General features: G+C 34.2%; 1 protein-coding gene across 1 annotated transcript; it reads left to right on the forward strand.

Annotated features, from left to right (window-relative positions):
- The first annotated feature begins 3,395 nt into the window (after window positions 1-3,395).
- LOC145284602 (uncharacterized) lies at window positions 3,396-6,698 on the forward strand. Its single transcript, XM_080133511.1, has one exon. The coding sequence runs from the start codon at window positions 3,396-3,398 to the stop codon at window positions 6,696-6,698; it is 3,303 nt and encodes a 1,100-aa protein (XP_079989637.1).
- The last annotated feature ends 11,773 nt before the right edge of the window (window positions 6,699-18,471 follow it).

Here is an 18,471-nt window from a genome sequence, read left to right on the forward strand (position 1 = left end):
AAGAACTTTTTATTGGACTTCTAAAGCCGCAAACACAATTAGTTTTGCAAGAACCTTTTCTTTGTAATATTTTCAATTTAATATACATAATTTTCTCCAATTCTTGTGTGAGTTCAGCAATCTTTATTTCTGTATTTCCCACTTCCTACTTCAACAAGACACCAGCTCCCGGCAATCGCCATATTTTGCAAAACTAAATAACGTTTAGCAGCTTGTTGTGAAGAAAAAAAAATAAAAGGGAAGAGAAGATTTGAACTCCTAAAGATATTTGCAAGGAAAATGGAAAAAGGAATACCAATTTGAGAAGTCCCTCTTAAAAAAAAAAAATTTATTTCGTTTCCCAAAAAAGAAAAACGAATAAATAGTAATTCTGCCTTTGTTAAAGGTTTAAAATTCAATGAACATTTTAAAAGAAAAAAAATTTTTTATTTCGTTTCCAAAAAAAAACGAACAAATAGTATTTCTGCCTTTGTTAAAGGTTTAAAATTCAATGAACATTTTAAAGAAAAAAAAAAATTTATTTCGCTTCAAAAAAAAAACAAAAACGAACAAATAATATTTCTGCCTTTGTTAAAGGTTTAAAATTCAATGAACATTTTAAAGGAAAAAAAAAAAAAAATTATTTCGTTTCCAAAAAAAACGAACAAATAGTATTTCTGCCTTTGTTAAAGGTTTAAAATTCAATGAACATTTTAAAAGAAAAAAAAAATTTATTTCGTTTCCAAAAAAAAAAAAGAAAACGAACAAATAAAATTTCTGCCTTTGTTAAAGGTTTAAAATTCAATGAACATTTTAAAGAAAAAAAAAATTTATTTCGTTTCCAAAAAAAAAAAAAAAAACGAACAAATAGTATTTCTGCCTTTGTTAAAGGTTTAAAATTCAATGAACATTTAAAAAAAAAAAAAAAATTTATTTCGCTTCCAAAAAAAAAACAAAAACGAACAAATAATATTTCTGCCTTTGTTAAAGGTTTAAAATTCAATGAACATTTTAAAGGAAAAAAAAAAAAATTATTTCGTTTCCAAAAAAAACGAACAAATAGTATTTCTGCCTTTGTTAAAGGTTTAAAATTCAATGAACATTTTAAAAGAAAAAAAAAATTTATTTCGTTTCCAAAAAAAAAAAAGAAAACGAACAAATAAAATTTCTGCCTTTGTTAAGGGTTTAAAATTCAATGAACATTTAAAAAAAAAAAAAAATTATTTCGTTTCCAAAAAAAAAACGAACAAATAGTATTTCTGCCTTTGTTAAAGGTTTAAAATTCAATGAACATTTTAAAGGAGAAAAAAAAAATTTATTTCGCTTCCAAAAAAAACAAAACAAAAAAACGAACAAATAATATTTCTGCCTTTGTTAAAGGTTTAAAATTCAATGAACATTTTAAAGGAAAAAAAAAAAAAATTATTTCGTTTCCAAAAAAAACGAACAAATAGTATTTCTGCCTTTGTTAAAGGTTTAACATTCAATGAACATTTTAAAAGAAAAAAAAAATTTATTTCGTTTCCAAAAAAAAAAGAAAATGAACAAATAAAATTTCTGCCTTTGTTAAAGGTTTAAAATTCAATGAACATTTTAAAAGAAAAAAAAAAAATTTATTTCGTTTCCAAAAAAAAAAACGAACAAATAATATAATATTTCCTGTTGTATTATTAAAAGTTTGAAACTTTCTACCGACTGAAGTTCGCGTAAAGCAGGCATCATTCGTTCAAGAGCGTGGCGTCGTACATACGAATGTAAATAAACATGGCCTCCTTATATAAGGGCGATAACTCCACTTATGCAAACTTCCGTCCAAGGGCCATAACTCCATTTATGCTAAGTTCCGTCCAAGGGCCATAACTCTTCTCGGCCTATCCACAGTCATTATCAACAATACTCCCACAAAATTTAACTTGTTTAAAAAAAAAAAAACAACTTAAAACCATCATCCTTTCCCAAAACAAAACAACTGTAAAATGGATGATTTCCGGACCTTGAAGGGTGTTAGGGCGTTCATGGACTCCAGAAACGTGTTAAAGGAAGATACACGTACATGTTGGAAGAACGCGAAGGTTTGAGAAAAAAAACCTTCCAGGAGGAAGAAGCTATAATTAAGGAGTTGCAGATTGAGGTCCACTACTTAAATGATAAAATTAAAGGGCTGTGTATAAAAGCAGAACTTGATTTAAGGGAGTGTGGATTTGTTGAGGAGCAAAGGAGGGAAATTGGCTTTCGAGCTAATATTAATGATCGCCTTGCCGACATTGAAAATTCTATTGAAAACCCCACCACATCATGGAAAAATGAAATTACCTCTGTACCTTTGCTTTCTGTCCCCAAGTTGCAGTGTGCCACCTTTAATGGAATCAATCCTTCCAAATTTGAATATAAAAATTTTATTGCTCAATTCAAAAACTGTACTGAGTCTATTGATTCCGGCAGGGCAAAATTAGCCTTATTGAAAGGGTATTTGAGTGAATATGCCTTGCAATTGGTTTCCCATCTGACCTTGGAGGATGGTAATTACGATGTAGCGGTGGATTTGCTGACCAAGGAATTCCTGGATGTCCCCTTTATAATAAGTGAGATCTTCAAGCAGATCATTTCTACTTCTCCTCAATATGACCCTGAATTTGTGGCTGTGAAGCGATACCTTGCTGAGGTGAGAGCGGATTTATCCGAATTGAGGACTTCATATCTGATAGATTTTTTTGAGGAGAACTCTCCCGGAATTTTGCTGGTCAGCCATATCATATACGAAAAGTTGCCAGTTGCCTTGAGAAGGGAAATTAACCACAGAGTGGGCACGAGTTACCCGTCTCTAACACAAATTTTTGAAAATTACAATGAGGCAGTTCGTGCTCTGTCTCGAAATAAAAAACTTTTTCGGGTTACGGAAAACCCCTCGAAGAATGATAAAGGGCAGGTCAAGACCTATGAAAAAAAGAATTGTGATGCTGCTCTACAGAATTTCACTACAAGCTCTTCTGGGGCATATTGCAAACTTTGCACATCACGTGGCCACACTATGCTAAAATGCACCAAGTTTGCATCTTATGAAGGTGCAAGTTGAGAGGTGCAAGCAACTGAAACTGTGTACAGGATGTTCCAGCTTAAAACATAAAAGTGAGAATTGTCCTGGACTCCAGAGCAAGTCACCCCTCACGTGCAGCTTATGCCTTTCAAAGGCGCATATTGCACCCCTGTGCAACACTAAGAGAGTGGTTTCTCTATTCTCTCACGTTTATGAAAACGAAATCATATTGCCTGTTGTAGCTATTTCTTTAAATTATGGATCTGAGAAAGCTACTATTAACTGCCTATTGGACACAGGGAGTCAGCGTTCATATTTTTCTAAGAAAATATTAAAGGAGCTGAAGTATCCTGATGGAAATTCTGATCCAACCGATTATCAAATGAAGACCTATGCGGGTGTGACTGTGAAGCGATTTGAACAGGTTGTCTTGGACGTTACCGTGGGAAAGGGGAAACAACTCCCTATTCCTGTTTTAATCGATGATGGATTCAGTATGCAGTTTGAGTTCGCTAGCTTTGGCCAAGTGAAGTCCAACCTGAATGAGTTGAAACACAGATTGGCATTTTCAAATGAAAAACAGGGTGATTCCATAACAATTCAGGGTATCCTGGGAGTTGACATATTTCAGTTCATGGAGGGTTCCAGAATCATTAAATGTATGAATGGACAGGCCTGGGATTTGCCTCAAGGGATTGCCCCATTTGGTAATGTACAACACTTTTTGTATCCTCATCAAGTCAGTCCTGTGAGATGTGGAATTTCCAAAACAATTGTCAATTATTATACTACAATATCCAAATATGCCCATTGCCCTGAACGACAGTTGAATTCCATATTGGAACCCAAGTCTTCCTACCCGGATCCGTTTCCAGATGTATTTGAGAATTCCAACGTGGAACGGAATTTGGAAAAAATGTTTGCTGTGGACTCAGCTGCTGCTTCCCATGACGAAGAACTAATTGGTGATTATGACAGAAATAGGATTGAAAACTTCAGGAAGTCTATCGAATTCAGGGACAATTCTTATTTTGTGGATCTACCTTGGCATAAAGACAAAATCGATTCCGTTCCCTCTAACTATCAAGTCGCTCTTAAAGTGCTTGACAGAACAATGCTTTCATTGGAGAAAAGGGACTTGGATAAGGCCTATACTGATATTTTTCTTCAGCAAGAGAGCGAAGGGATTATCGAGAGAATTGAAGTCGCCCCACAAGATTTCTGCAAATACATTTGGATACCCCATCGACCGGTCTTTAAGTCGGATCAACAGGTAACCACTAAAATCAGGCCTGTTTTTAACTGTTCGTTGAAGACCGGGGGTGGTTACTCCCTCAATGAAGCATCTTATCCGGGTGTGAACATGATGAATAACATGCTTGAACTGTTGCTCTTATTTCTTACTAACAAATATGTATTATTGGGAGACATAAGAAAGGCATTTCTTATGATCAAACTCCGGTCGGTTGAGGACAAAAACAGATTTTGTTTTTTCGTAAAAGATGGAGACAATTTGCTTTGCTTCCGATATTGTACATTGATATTTGGCTTCAATGCCAGCCCATTCATTTTAAATTACGTTCTCAAACACCATGTCAGCCGTTTTCCGAATGATGCATGTACTGAGATGCTGAAAAATCGATTTTATGTCGACAATTTATGTATGACCAGCAATTCTTCTGAGGAAATAATCAGTCTCTATAAGAGTGCCGTGCCTCGTCTGCAGACGGGAAATTTCCAGTTGAGATCGTGTAACTCCAACTATGAGCCTCTTCGAGACATTATAACGGAGGATGACAGAATCGTGCAGCATGGTTGCGAGTACGAAAAGGTCTTGGGATATAAATATCACCCTGAATTGGATACTATTAGCATTATTAACACTATGGTTCAGAGGAACATACTCTCAAAAAGGGATATTTTGGCCCAGACAGCAAAAATATTTGACCCACTGTCACTATGTGCCCCGGTTACAATTAGGGCAAAAATACTTCTCCGAAGATTGTGGTTGCTCAAGTTGGGTTGGGATGAAAAGGTTCCTACTGACATAATGACTACCTGGTCGAATTTGGCCGAGGACCTTTCTGGTCTAGGTGATCTATTTTTTACAAGACATGCTATAGACACTGGTATCCAACTGAAATTATATTTGTTCTGTAATGCGTCACCACAGGCATATGGATTTGTCATATATGGCGTGCAAAATGGGAAGTCTCACATAATATTTTCCAAGGTTAAAGTGGCCCCGATGAGGACAAAGACATTACCTATGATGGAGTTGCTTGCAGTATATATTGCATTCAAGGCTTTAACTATGATACTGAGATCCTTCTCTGGTGTCAACATAGAGGACGTTTTTGTTTCTGTGGATGCGCAAGTTGTTTTGTCATGGTTGCTCACCGACAATATAAAGGCAAAGAGTCTGTATATCAGAAACAGAATTAAAGATATTCGAGAAATGAAGAAGTTGAGTGAGGAATTTGGGTTGGGCATTCATTACAAATATGTTCCTTCTGCCGACAACCCGGCTGACCTTCTTTCTCGTGGTATCACTCTGGAAAAGTTTAAACAGGGATTGGACTACTGGACATGCGGACCTGCGTGGCTTGTTGAGCAACCTGAGAAGTGGCCTACGAGTACTTTGAGCTGTCTGAGCCCGGAAAATAAGTGTCATGTGGAAAGTGTTTTCCATAATACATTGAGTGAAGCTGTTAGGGAACCACTGATTCCATTTGACAGGTTCTCGGACTTCAACAAGTTGTGTCGATCAACTGCTTTCGTATTCAAGTTTGTGCATCGATGCAGAAAAGTGAAGGAACATTCAGATCCAAAACAGACAGCCACGAATTACCTGATAAAGATGATGCAATTGCAATCGTTTGAAAAGGAAATTGCTTATTTGAAGAATCCTCTTGACAGGGAAATCCCAGTGCTGGTGAAGAATCTTAACGTTTTCATCGATTCTGATGGGATTTTGAGAGTGGATGGTAGAATTGCCAATTCGACAAGATATGACTACAATTTAATCTATCCAATATTGCTTGCAAAACATCACTCTCTTACAAAATTACTGATTATGGATAGCCATAATCGATGCAGGCATTTGGGTATTGGTGCGACAGTGACCAAATTGTGGTTATCTGGATACTGGGTCCCACAGGCAAGACAGTCTGTGAAGACTGTGATTTCTAACTGCAATACCTGTAGGAAATTCAACAGCCTAGCCTTCAAATACCCCAAATTGACAAATTTGCCAAAACACTGTGTTAGATTAATCAATCCTTTCCAACACACAGGCATAGACTACACAGGTCACATCTGGGTACAAAGAGATGGAAAGTCTCATAAAATGTATTTATTAATTTTCACATGTATGAACGTGAGGGCTGTTCACATTGAACTTGTACCTGATATGAGCACACAAGCCTTCATTCAAGCCTTAATTCGGTTTTCAAATACCTATGGAGTTCCCAGTCACATATACAGTGACAATGCACGTTCCTTTAATGCAGCCTTAGGTGGTGATGTAATTAAACATCACATAAACAGTAATGAGTTCTGTAACTCATATTCAAGCGCTGGCATTAAACACATAAAAATACCCTTATACTCCCCTTGGGTTGGAAGTACTTGGGAAAGAATGATCAGAGTGATAAAGTCATGCCTATTCAAAACACTTGGCTGATCTAAAATCAGTTATTTTAACCTTCTAACCCTTCTATCAGACATCAAAAGAGCCGTGAACTCTCAACCTCTGACCTACAGATGCTCTACCGATATTGATCTGCTTCCCTTAACACCCAACTGCTTCACTCATCCAAATATAAACTGTGAGCTCTCCTTCCAATCTGACACACCCAGTTTGGTTGAGACAGAACCAATAACTAGGTCTCTCCTTGTGAGTACCTTGGAAAGCAGAGAGGAATTAATATCTAAATTCAAAGAGATGTGGCACAATGAATATTTGCTAAGTCTGAGGGAGAGTTGCAAGGATTTACATGAAATCGAATTTCACAATAAAATAAATATCAACGACGTAATACTCATCAAGAATCCGGCCAAGTCCAGGCCCTTCTGGAAGCTGGGCAGAGTTATTGAGCTATTTAGTGGCAACGATGGCAAGGTTCGTTCTGCTCGAATAAAAAGAGGTGATGGTGCAGTGAAAACACATAGCCTCAAACATTTATATCTGTTGGAGTTATCACTCACTCATAACCACTTTCCTGACACCCCAGCAGATGAGGAATCTGATGAATTTGCATCCCACCCTATAGAAGAATGTAGGGGCCCATCGGAACCTTCAGAAGAAATGGCCAATTACAGGCCTAAAAGGATCAAGAAATCCACATCTAATCCTGAATACATTTATTATTAAAAAAAAAAAAAAAAATTCCATTGTAAATGGGCCATAATAATGCCCAACACATTAAGGTATATTCTACCTGTTAAATATTTCTATTAAACAGAATATTCTGTGCAATTTAATTTATACATTACATTTATTATTAAAAAAAAAAAGAAAATTTGCATTGTAAATGGGCCATAATAATGCCTAACACATTAAGGTATATTCTACCTGTTAAATATTTCTATTAAACAGAATATTCTGTACAATTTAATTTAAACACTTTACGTAGCAATCACAAATATTGTAACTGATTGCCTTTATATAGCATGCAACGATTTCAATCGTCGCATTATTTGTTGTTGTTGGGAGAGTATAAAAAAAGTAGTTACCTCCCTTTGTTCAAACTAATTATATCGACCACTTCTCCTTTCTGAAAGCCCTATTTTGATTGGCTAGGATGAAGCTCCTTGGCCAATCAACAAACATTTAATATAAGCAGAATTCTGGAAAAACAGATTCGCCCTCTTTTTGAATCAATCGTCGGCCTATAGACAACTATGGAAAATCTCTCCTAAATTTGCCACCGAATTTTGATTGAACTTTTTCAGGGAGCCGTCCAAGACTTTTGGACGATAAAGAACTTTTTATTGGACTTCTAAAGCCGCAAACACAATTAGTTTTGCAAGAACCTTTTCTTTGTAATATTTTCAATTTAATATACATAATTTTCTCCAATTCTTGTGTGAGTTCAGCAATCTTTATTTCTGTATTTCCCACTTCCTACTTCAACAAGACACCAGCTCCCGGCAATCGCCATAGTACGTGTGTGGACGTGGGTGCGTATGTTTGTGTGCGCGTATGTATATGACAAACAATATAGCTTGAAATATGAACGCGTGTTTTTGTGTGAGACTAGAAAAGGCTCGCGCAACTCTTATAGTGTTTAATTTTTCCTAAAAAAAGACTGGTTATTTCTAACCAAGAACTTTTACTTTTCTCCTTCAAAACATTCAATTACCCCAGTCGAAGGATTTTTCTTGACTATTTCAATAAATTTTATTTTCATAAAAAAAAAACAACCTATTCAATTACTTCAGTCACCGTTCACAAAGAAAACAATCCTGTCTGTTCTGTTCATTTATTTACAATAAAAATTTTTTTTTTTTTTTTTTAATTTTGTATTTATTCATTCGTCTCAGTCATCTTTGTTTGCTTAGTGCTTGCTACACCCATCCATGATTTTTATCATGATCATTATTATTGTTTGATTTGCGGGACTAAACATCGACACCCGTTAGTCCCGCGGCACTGTAGCAGTGTCAGAAATTTTGTGAAAATAGCGAATAATTCCACCCCATCTTTCCAAGCTTATAACTCCTCGAAAAATGCAATTCAAGCCCTAATTTTTTTTTTTCAATTAAAGGAGCAAGGACCAAGATTTCATTAAAAAAAAAAAAAAAAAGTTTTTTTTTTTAAAAAAAGGTTTTAAACTTCGGACTTTACAGGTAAAATTCTACGAGAACAATATGTTCTTTTTGTTTTAAATTTAAATATATTATGTATTGACCTTTTCTCTTCAATTTGTGAGTAAATAATTATGTACTTAAGCGAGTCTAAATTAATTATTATTAGACATTTACAAAATGGGAGGCGTGAATTATTCGACCCCCTGTCTTTCCAAGCTTATAACTCCTCGAAAAATGTAATTCAAGCCCTAATTTTTTTTTCAATTAAAGGAGCAAGGACCAAGGTTCCATTAAAAAGAAAAAACAAATAACATGGTTTAAAAAAAAGGTTTTAAACTTCAAACTTTACAGGTAAAATTCTAAAAGAACACGATGTCTTTTTTTTTTTTTAAATTTAAATATATTATGTATTGACCTTTTCTCTTCAATTTGTGAGTAAATTAATTATTTACTTTCCAGGTACTAAATTAAGTATTTACTTTTTAATAGACACTTAAAAATTGGGATATGGGGGGGGTCGTGAATTTAAAAAAAAAAAAACGTTTGTCTAAAATATTATATTCGATTTATTGGAAAGAACATAAAATTTCACACTGACCCTGAAAATATCGTAAAAATAGAATCAATAGAAAAATTTTGATAGATTTTTAAAGTTTAAAGATTGAAAAATATTGAGTTCGGAAAATTCATTACTGTTTTAAAAAAAAAAAAAAAAAAATATTTCTATTACTTTTAAAACAACTGTAATAGTTTATTTTGGAAGTATAATCCATAAAGAAAATAAATAACCCACTTTTAACAGAAATTCCGAGATTTTTATATTGTATTCGCAGTTTCGTGTTAGGGGTGTCAAAAATTCTGATACTGCCGCGGCGCGGCAGTCGCGACACTCATTCTTCTATAATAGTTCATCCTTTTTTTTTTTTTTTTTTTTAAATAAAAATGTCCTAAAGTGGAGAATTTCAGTTGAAATGAATTTAAAAATGAGTTAACGAGAAATTTTTAATACATGGCATTGTGCCAAAAAATGTTTCTTTTTTCTTATTATTTTAACGATATTTTTTGGACTAATAAAAAAATAATTAAAAAAAAAAAAAAAAACGGTACTTGTACAGTTTAGTCAAGACATTAAAAAATGAAAATACCGAAAAAAAAGTTTAAATTGTATGTATCCGTTATGGAACGAAGTTCTCCGAAAAAAAAATTTCACTTAATTTCATCAAGTAGTTTTTTTTTTTTTACAGCGGAAAAACACGTTTTTATTAGAGCGCGTTGGATTAAAAAAAAAAAAATTGTTTGAATTTTAGAAATGTCAAAGGGAGATAACTCCAGTTAAAGCGCTGACACCCCTTCCCATCTTTAATACTAGCTTTTCTTCCTAAAAATCGAATTTTGCTCGGTATCATAACAAATTGTTTTTTCGCTGTAAAAAAAAAACAAAACAAAAAAAGTACTTGATGAAATTAAGTGAAATTTTTTTTCGGAGGACTTCGTTCCATAAAGGATACATACAATTTAAACTTTTTTCGATATTTTAATTTTTAATGTATTGACTAAACTGTACAAGTACCTTTTTGTTGATTAATTAATATCGTTTCATTGTAACAGGTTGTTTACTTTTGTTTTGTGTACGTTAATTAATAAGTTTATTTTGTTACTTAACATTGTTATATTTGAAATTCGTTGATTAGCTTGTTTTCTTTTTGGTGAAATTTCCGGGACTAACTTCAACTTCACCCGGCGATTGCAGGTATAGTATTCGTATAATCATATTTTTTTCTCTCTCTTTTTTTTTTTTTTTTTTCCATTTAACATTCTTTCGTTGTTCTACTGATTATTTAGCGTCCTAAATTATATCTTGCAAAATATGCTTATTTTTCCTATGTCTATGCCGGTTAGATTTAATGATCCGTTCACATAAGCGCCGTTAAATCAATCATTAAGAGAAAAAGTAATCAATAAAGACTTGTTTTTTTTTTTTGTTTACTGAATAAACGCTTCAAAATAAATTAAACCACTAACAACTTAGCCAGCTAGGTAGAAAAATCGATTTTGCCCTTTTAAAAACAACAGTAAATAAGTATAAATGTTTTAAAAAAATATTATGCAGTCTGTAGTCTCGTTTTTGAACAGAATAAACGCTTTAAAATAAGTGAAAACACTAACAACTTAGCCAGTTCGGTAGGAAACGGACACTTAGAAAATCTATTTTAGTTTTTTTAAAACAAGTAAAAATATTGTTTTTTAATATCATGGTGGGTATAGTCTCTTTTAAAAACAATGTCTTCCTCAAGAAAAGTTGTAAAATGTGTTTTCAATCAATATTTATTCAATAAGGGACCAGTTTTCCTACCTAGCAAAAGGGAAAAGGGTTTTTCGGGCACCTGAAAGACACGCGTACCGCTGTTACCTTTGTCGGTCGCACAAGCTGGCAAATTCAAATTTCTGTTTCTTACAGAAAAAATATCTCAAAACCACCTCTTCTTTTGTGAGTCCTTGAGATTAATAATTTCTTAGTTGGTAAAACCTTGTTGCTTTTTAATTAACTGGAAATAAAAATGTAACGTCAGTGTTATGTTTAACGTTAAAAAAGAAAACAGATTTTTGATGGAGTTTGAAGCCCATCATCTTCTGCAAATGCTTCTAACTCGAAACTGAAGAATACAGGTAAAAAAGAAAAACCCCTTCTCCCTCACCCTGCCCTGTTGCTGAAAGGGGCAGAGAAGGTGAAAAAAGATGATAATGGTGATATGTAAGAAATTCTGCAGAAATAAGCAGGTTCTTTATTGGACAGTTAATCCGCCCACAGATTTGTTTTAAAACAATCAGATTGTATGTTATTAGCAACTGCCGAGGATGTTCTTGGCGCCAACATTATCCTTTCAGATCGCCAGAATTCAAAAAGATGCAGGTTAAAATAGACATTGAATTCTTGCTCGAAGCATCGAAATTACTTTGTTACTTTGAGACGTTTTAATGCCCAAATGTGGGGCAAAATGTTATTATCATTTGCAAATAAACTAGGTGAAAACAAGAGGCATGATCTCGTGTCACGTTGGAGCGAGAAGAGAAGATGACAGAAGGGAAAAAGAAGGAAGAAGAATGTTTTGTTGCGTTTAAATACTTTTTGAGCTGGCTCCAGCACAAGATTGCTGCTGCTGGTATTTGGTTTTTGGAAAAGCGTTAAAAAGCCAATCTTCTAAATTTTCTCATTGGTCGCTTATGTCATGTGGTACTGTCTTCAACTACGTTCACCAGAAATATGCCCGTTTTACTTTTGTTGTTGTGAGAAAAGTGTATTTGAAATTATGTCGTTGCTGGAAGAACTTATTTTTGTGTAAATGCGTAGGGAAATTAAAATTAATAAACGTTCGTTTATTTGCACGTGAGTGAGTGTGTATGTGTGTGTGTGTGTGTGTGTGTGTGTGTGACAGCACCTGTGCAGTTTTTCTTCAACCTGTCAACGGAAGTTTCTACCCAGTTTTTATTGAAGACGAACTTTGGGGCAGATAGCTGAAGACGATGCATCTTTTGCAAGATGGATCTTTTTGCTTTAATAAAATTTATTAATGAATTTGAAAAGGTGAGCCTGTTGTAATTCCGTTTGGTTTTCTTCCATTCTGCCAAGGCCAAAACCTATGTGAGGATAATGATGCCATATCACTCTTGGTCAAGAAGTACAGGCGCTCCACTTAAAAAAAGTGAAAAGGAGCCGCGTACCGCTTGCAAGCTGTAGGATTAAAATTACATTTTCAACACTGTTTAGTCACTCGAATTATTTGAAGAGAAACACAGATGTTTTCTTTCTGATGTTTTTTGAGGAACGATCATAAACGTTGGAAGGTCACAATTTAAAGCTTGTTTCATGTATTGCAACATAAAAAAGCATAAAATAGAAACTCAATTTAACACAAAACAAACTCTGAATAATAAGGTTTTGAATAACTTTTACCAACAATAAAAGACTGGATTGAATGTGCATATTCAAAAAGGTTAATTTTCATGTGTTGTCACCTTTCAAAATAATAATGCCGGCTCCTACAGACACATTGATTGTTAAATCTTAATTTTAGCATGCCCTGTTCCCATTGGCTAATTCATTTTTATTATTTTTCTGTTTATGGCTGGATGGGTGCGCAGAGCCTATGTGTAGTGATGTGTTTAAACACTTTGCCTCTGACAGCTAACGAATCAACATCCGGTTGGGAGTTTTATTGCTTTCTTTTTGAATCTCCTCACCCCCTTCACCTCATTAATATACGAATATATTAAGGATTTGCTACTAGAGATATAAACAAAATGGAAATAAACAGAATGTTTTAAACGTGGTGCAATTTTAGAAGCCAATGCTCATAAGGACCGTAAAACCATCTTTCTTCATTGGTACTTGGAAGCTCCCTGTGACTGCTGTGTAAATCTCAAAATGGTCTGGAAGTAGTTCTTTGAGGGTCAATCTGATTCAATCTAATTAGTTATAGTGCGACCAAACTATCTCACAAGGGCTGCTCTCCATGAGAGGAAAGAAATGTTAATGTTTATCGCTACACAATTTTGATCTTGAATTTAAAAAAATCAATAAAAATATCAATAAAAATGATAACATAAACTGAAGGGGGAATGGCAATCATTGAGCAGACTACCTTCAGGCCCATATATATTTTGATCAACCAGATGCACATAATCACTAAGCCAGATGAACTTCTTTTTTAGGCTTAGGAGGCAAATCTTAATGTAGGCATCTGTGTGTTGATAGAAGATGGTGTTAGACTAGGTGTAAAAGTACATTATTTCTTTTGGTTGTAGTTTGACAGTTTGTTGTATGCAAATTTGGGGTGTGGTGTCAACATTGACATCAACCAAAATCAGGTTGGGTGATGTTCCTATTTTAAGATCTGTGGAGTTTGATGAGTATCGATTCTGTTATTTGTGGGTAAAATTTCTGAAATGGATGGTTGCGAGGTGGGGTTAGGAGTTGTATTAGTTGATAGTGATGCTATAAGTCATCTACTAAATGATTTTTCAACAAGGTGAATAGGAGTTATGATTAGAATTAGAGTTAGTGTACTTTCTCAGGATTTTCCTGTTTCAAAGAGCTACTCTGCCTGACCCATCCACACATACAACATACTGACCAAACTGTTTTGATTTGATATTCATACAAGATCTCTAATGATGAGGGCAGCAATTGCTTGATACGTTCAGAAAGTAATTCTGTAATTTTTCATGCTGGTTTTTATGGGCTTCTTCTCTCAAGTCCAATGTTTCACATCAAGGGCTTTGTAGTGACCAGGAAAAATTGGGATGACATCTCTAATAGGCATACGAAAAACACTCATTGTGGGAAATAAATGGTGTCCCTGTTTAGGATATTTTCTCTATAACATGTTGTAGGGTCTCCATATTCAATTTGCCATTAGAGCCTGTATTTTCTGTGATAAGGTGTTTCAGGGTTTTGATGCTGACTTCTGACTGACAATTGCTATAGCGGCAGCTGATGAGAATCAATGATGGATGCTTCAGTTCTTCAAATAGTCTCTGGTTGCAGTAAACTCGAGGCCACTACCTGGAGACAGCTCATTCAGAATACAAAAAGTGATAAACGTGCTATGGGTACAGTCAATTAGGTCCTTCATATATCCTGAGATCTTTTTATAATCAGCTAGTTGGAGTATTGATTATGACCAAATAGTTTACTTCTTTATAATGGAAATAATTGGCACAAATATATTGAAAGGGAAAACAGAATATGCAGGTAGGATAGGTTGAGCACATGATCGAAACTGTTTTGTAGAGTTGGGAGTTATTAGATGTTTCTTGATGTCACTTTTTAGAAGTGTCTGTTGCAAGCGTGGAGTACAGTTATATCTGTACTGTTGTGTGTGAAAGGTAAAAGTAAATCCGTACAAAAATCCAGTATAAGTTACTTATTAAAAATTAAGTAACTTTTACTGGATTTTGGAGCCATGTGCAACTGTACGGATTTACTTTTACCTTTCACATACAATAGTACAATTACAATAGTCTTTAATAAATTTATTTTTATTTTTATATATAGTCTTTATTTAATTCAGTAGAAACAAAAAGAGTTTGTTTCAGTATGAAAAAATCGTCACTGTAAAAGGTTTCCTAGTAAAATTCATAAGGGAGTAAAAAGGGAAGGAATATGAAAGTTATTACCAAAGGCAAAAAATTTTAGATTAAAAAATGCCTAAAGTTTCTGTTGTGTCCCTAGGAAAGGGTCATGTAGAAAGACACAAACGACAGATTTAGGTAGAAAGAATATATTGTACGAGACTATACAACAAGGAAAGGTTGTCGGTTTTTCAAACTGTTGTTAGACTGTTTTGCATGAGGTTGCAATATTTTTCCCACAAGAGTATTAGCCTAATGGTTTATATAATGGTTAGCAGAGTCCATTATGAGTGAATAACAACCCCCTCCCAAGTCTTTACTCTCTAAGGGGTACTTAGTAGCTTTTCCTTTTTGGATAGATAGTTAAAGGATCCATAAATTTCATTTTTCTTCCTGATTGGCATCATTCTGAAGCTGCATGGGATGGTTCGATGTCGAAAGTGTCGTATATTATCTTTAATGACTTCTTCTTTGTGAGGTTCATAATTCGGATCATTAAACAAATGCTTTCTTATTTGGTTAAGATGTCTTTTATGAGTGAATTTAGGACATGAAATAATGTACACCATATTTATGAGTCTTTTGTCTATTGTGCTCAGTTCCCAGAAAGACGTGTTATTTTTGTAAGTTTTGTAGATATCCTGACTCCTAACGCTTCTTAGGCACAAAATAGAAAATTCCTTAATTTTGTTGACTTTACTAACAGTTTTTCTTATCTTCAGCTGGAACATAGTCTCCACTGGTGATAATGCTGATGGAGTGTTTAAATTAGGTGTGATCCTAAAGAGCTGTATAAACTGTTGCAGTGCCGTTTTTGTAGGTGTGCAGTATACGTTCTTGAGTGTTCGTTTCAATGTGTCAACAAAATGCTCTGCCATTCCTTTAGAGCTTGGGTGGTACTGGGGAGTTGTGACATGATTAATTTGGAATTTCTCACACAACTCTTTCATTTTATTTTACTTCAGTCGAAGTTCTCAGAAATCAAGGGGCCCACAACCTGGGGCTAACACTTGAAGTCTATATGAGATATAGATGTTCGAATGTTCCATTTAAGTTCTTTATCTCTCAAACACTGAGTTAGTAAAGAAATTGAGAACATAATTTTCCTCTCTCCAATTAACTATTTTCATACGTTGTAGTATATCTTTCATTATGGTCTCTTGGTCTTACTGGATTCCAGGACAAGAATTTATCTCGTCTGGTAGAGTATCCAACTTCGTGCTACTACTTGAGGTAACATCACTTGGAGAAGGTGCACCATTCCTTGTAAAAGCTAATGTGGGTTAGTCATAGTGAGAAGATATTATTTGGGCAGCGAATACAAAATGTGATTTTGAATATTTGGTCACGGTTTACTTATATGGGAAAAGTATCCTCATGCCAGGTTGTTCTGACAAACGCCTGTACAGAGAGACCTTAGACATTCGAGGACATTCAAGTTCTCTCCAAGTTCTCTTCAAGTTCTCTTTCCTTTGTAGGGGAAATTGTGACTTACCAATAAAGTGTCCGCACATATGTGTATCATATGGAGTCAAACTGCTGGAGGGGGGGGGGAGAAAACAATCAAAATAGTGTCACCCACAGCTTTTATAAATGGGTGGTTTCGCAAAGTAATGGAAAGTTTCATGATTGGAGAACGGGGATGATCACTGGAGAATCCTTGGAAACTATTGTTGTGTGTGACTGCTTGTCTAGCCTTTTTTATTTATCACTTTTTTTTCCCTTTCTTCCTTTTTTTGTGTTTGTAGAAAGCATACTCTTATTACATAGATGTAAATTGAATCCTGTTGTCACTTACTAGGCAGTCGGTAGCTTCAAACCAGGCAAATAATTCATGAAGGAAATTAACAACTACCCATGTAGTGGGTCTCTTACATCTAGTCATTTTGTGTAGCTGTCCACTACAATTAGGTAATACCAATCCTAGTGTCCCTGCGAAATGTATATGAATTCTAGACCAGGGTTGGTCTGTTTTGGGCCATGGTTTAAAAGTGGTTGGAGATGCCTTTGCCATTAAAGCACAACCCCTGCATCAGTTGACCACGTTTTTGATACTTTTGTCCATCATTGGCCAGTATACATAACTACACATGAGGCTCTTCATTCTGTTTATTTCTGGGTGATCTATATGAAAATCTTTTAATACCCTTTTTGTTAATCCTTTTGGTATAACGACCCTCTCGCTGTATAGTAAGATATCAATGCATATTGAAAAACTGTATCTGCTTGTCTGTGTTTTATGATGTTTTTATCGGTAAAAACAGGACAAGACGAATCATCATTAAGACCAAGATGTCTGACTTCTCAAATCTCGATTATTCACGTTTGGTGTGAGAGTTTACATTAACAAGAACTCCCACTGATGCAGGCGACTCCTAACATAACATCTTTTATTTAAGAATGTTTTATGTTCTTCACTGTTCAAGCTATATGATCTCTCTCACTTTTTTTTGTCATATTATCTTTCGGGTTTGTATTACTGTACACATAGATTCGAAAAAGTTGTCAAAAAAACAAATATATAACAAATAAATGTTATCAAAGGCAAGATAAGTTACTTTTCTACCAAACTGGATATAATTTTCGTGTTTTTACTCAATGTAACATGTTTATTCAGCTCGAAAACCATACAGTGTTTACCGATGTATTGGAACATTCAAGATGGCGTCTTATTCTCTCTTTAACAGGGTAAGTGTGGGAAAAGATGTTATAAATAAAAAACCGGATAAAATACTGTTAAAAACTCGCTCAATATATGTTACCGGTTGACATATATTCGGCGGGTTTTTAATAGTATTTTGTATAGTTTTTTATTTATAATACCTTTTTCCATACTTACGGTGTTAAAGAGGGTGTGAGACGCCATCTTGAATTTTCGAATACATCGGTAAACACTATGTTTTTCGAGCTGAATAAATATGTTACATTGAATAAAAACACAAAAAATATATCCCGTTTGGCAGAAAAGTAACCTATCTTGCCTTTGATAACATTTATTTGTTATATATTTGTTTTTTTGACAACTTTCGAATCTATGTATATCTATGTATGTATATACAAACCCTATCTTTCTTTTTCTTTTTTTAAATTGACTTGTATATATATATATACATACTAGCTGTACCCGGCCACGCGTTGCTGTGGCTCAGTTTGTTAAAATGGAACACATTCCTCAAGAAAAATTTTATTATTTTTTGCAATTTTTTTAATCACTAAAAGTAATTTTTTTCCCCAAAAAAGATTAATTTTTTACCATAAATGGTTAAGTGAAAGTTTTTTTTTTCAGGAAAACTTGCACTTTTTTTTTTTTAAAGAAATTTGGCAGCAAACGTTTCTCTTTTAAAACGGAATTTTTATTATAAAAAGAACAGATGAATGATTTACATGAACACTGTAAATAGTTATGTGAATGTAGAGAAAAGTTTGATTCTTTTTTCATGAGAATGTACAATTTTTTTTTTTTAACAGATGTTCAGAAAATAAACAGAAAAATACTTCCATCATTAATTATG

The sequence above is a fragment of the Euprymna scolopes genome, chromosome 9, assembly GCF_053919585.1.
Source record: "Euprymna scolopes isolate OS-2025 chromosome 9, ASM5391958v1, whole genome shotgun sequence".
NCBI lineage: Eukaryota > Metazoa > Mollusca > Cephalopoda > Sepiida > Sepiolidae > Euprymna > Euprymna scolopes.

What these genes read in the sequence shown, in the direction of transcription:
- LOC145284602 (XM_080133511.1), top strand. Translation starts at nt 3,396, where the DNA reads ATGAAGACCTATGCGGGTGTGACTGTGAAGCGATTTGAACAGGTTGTC.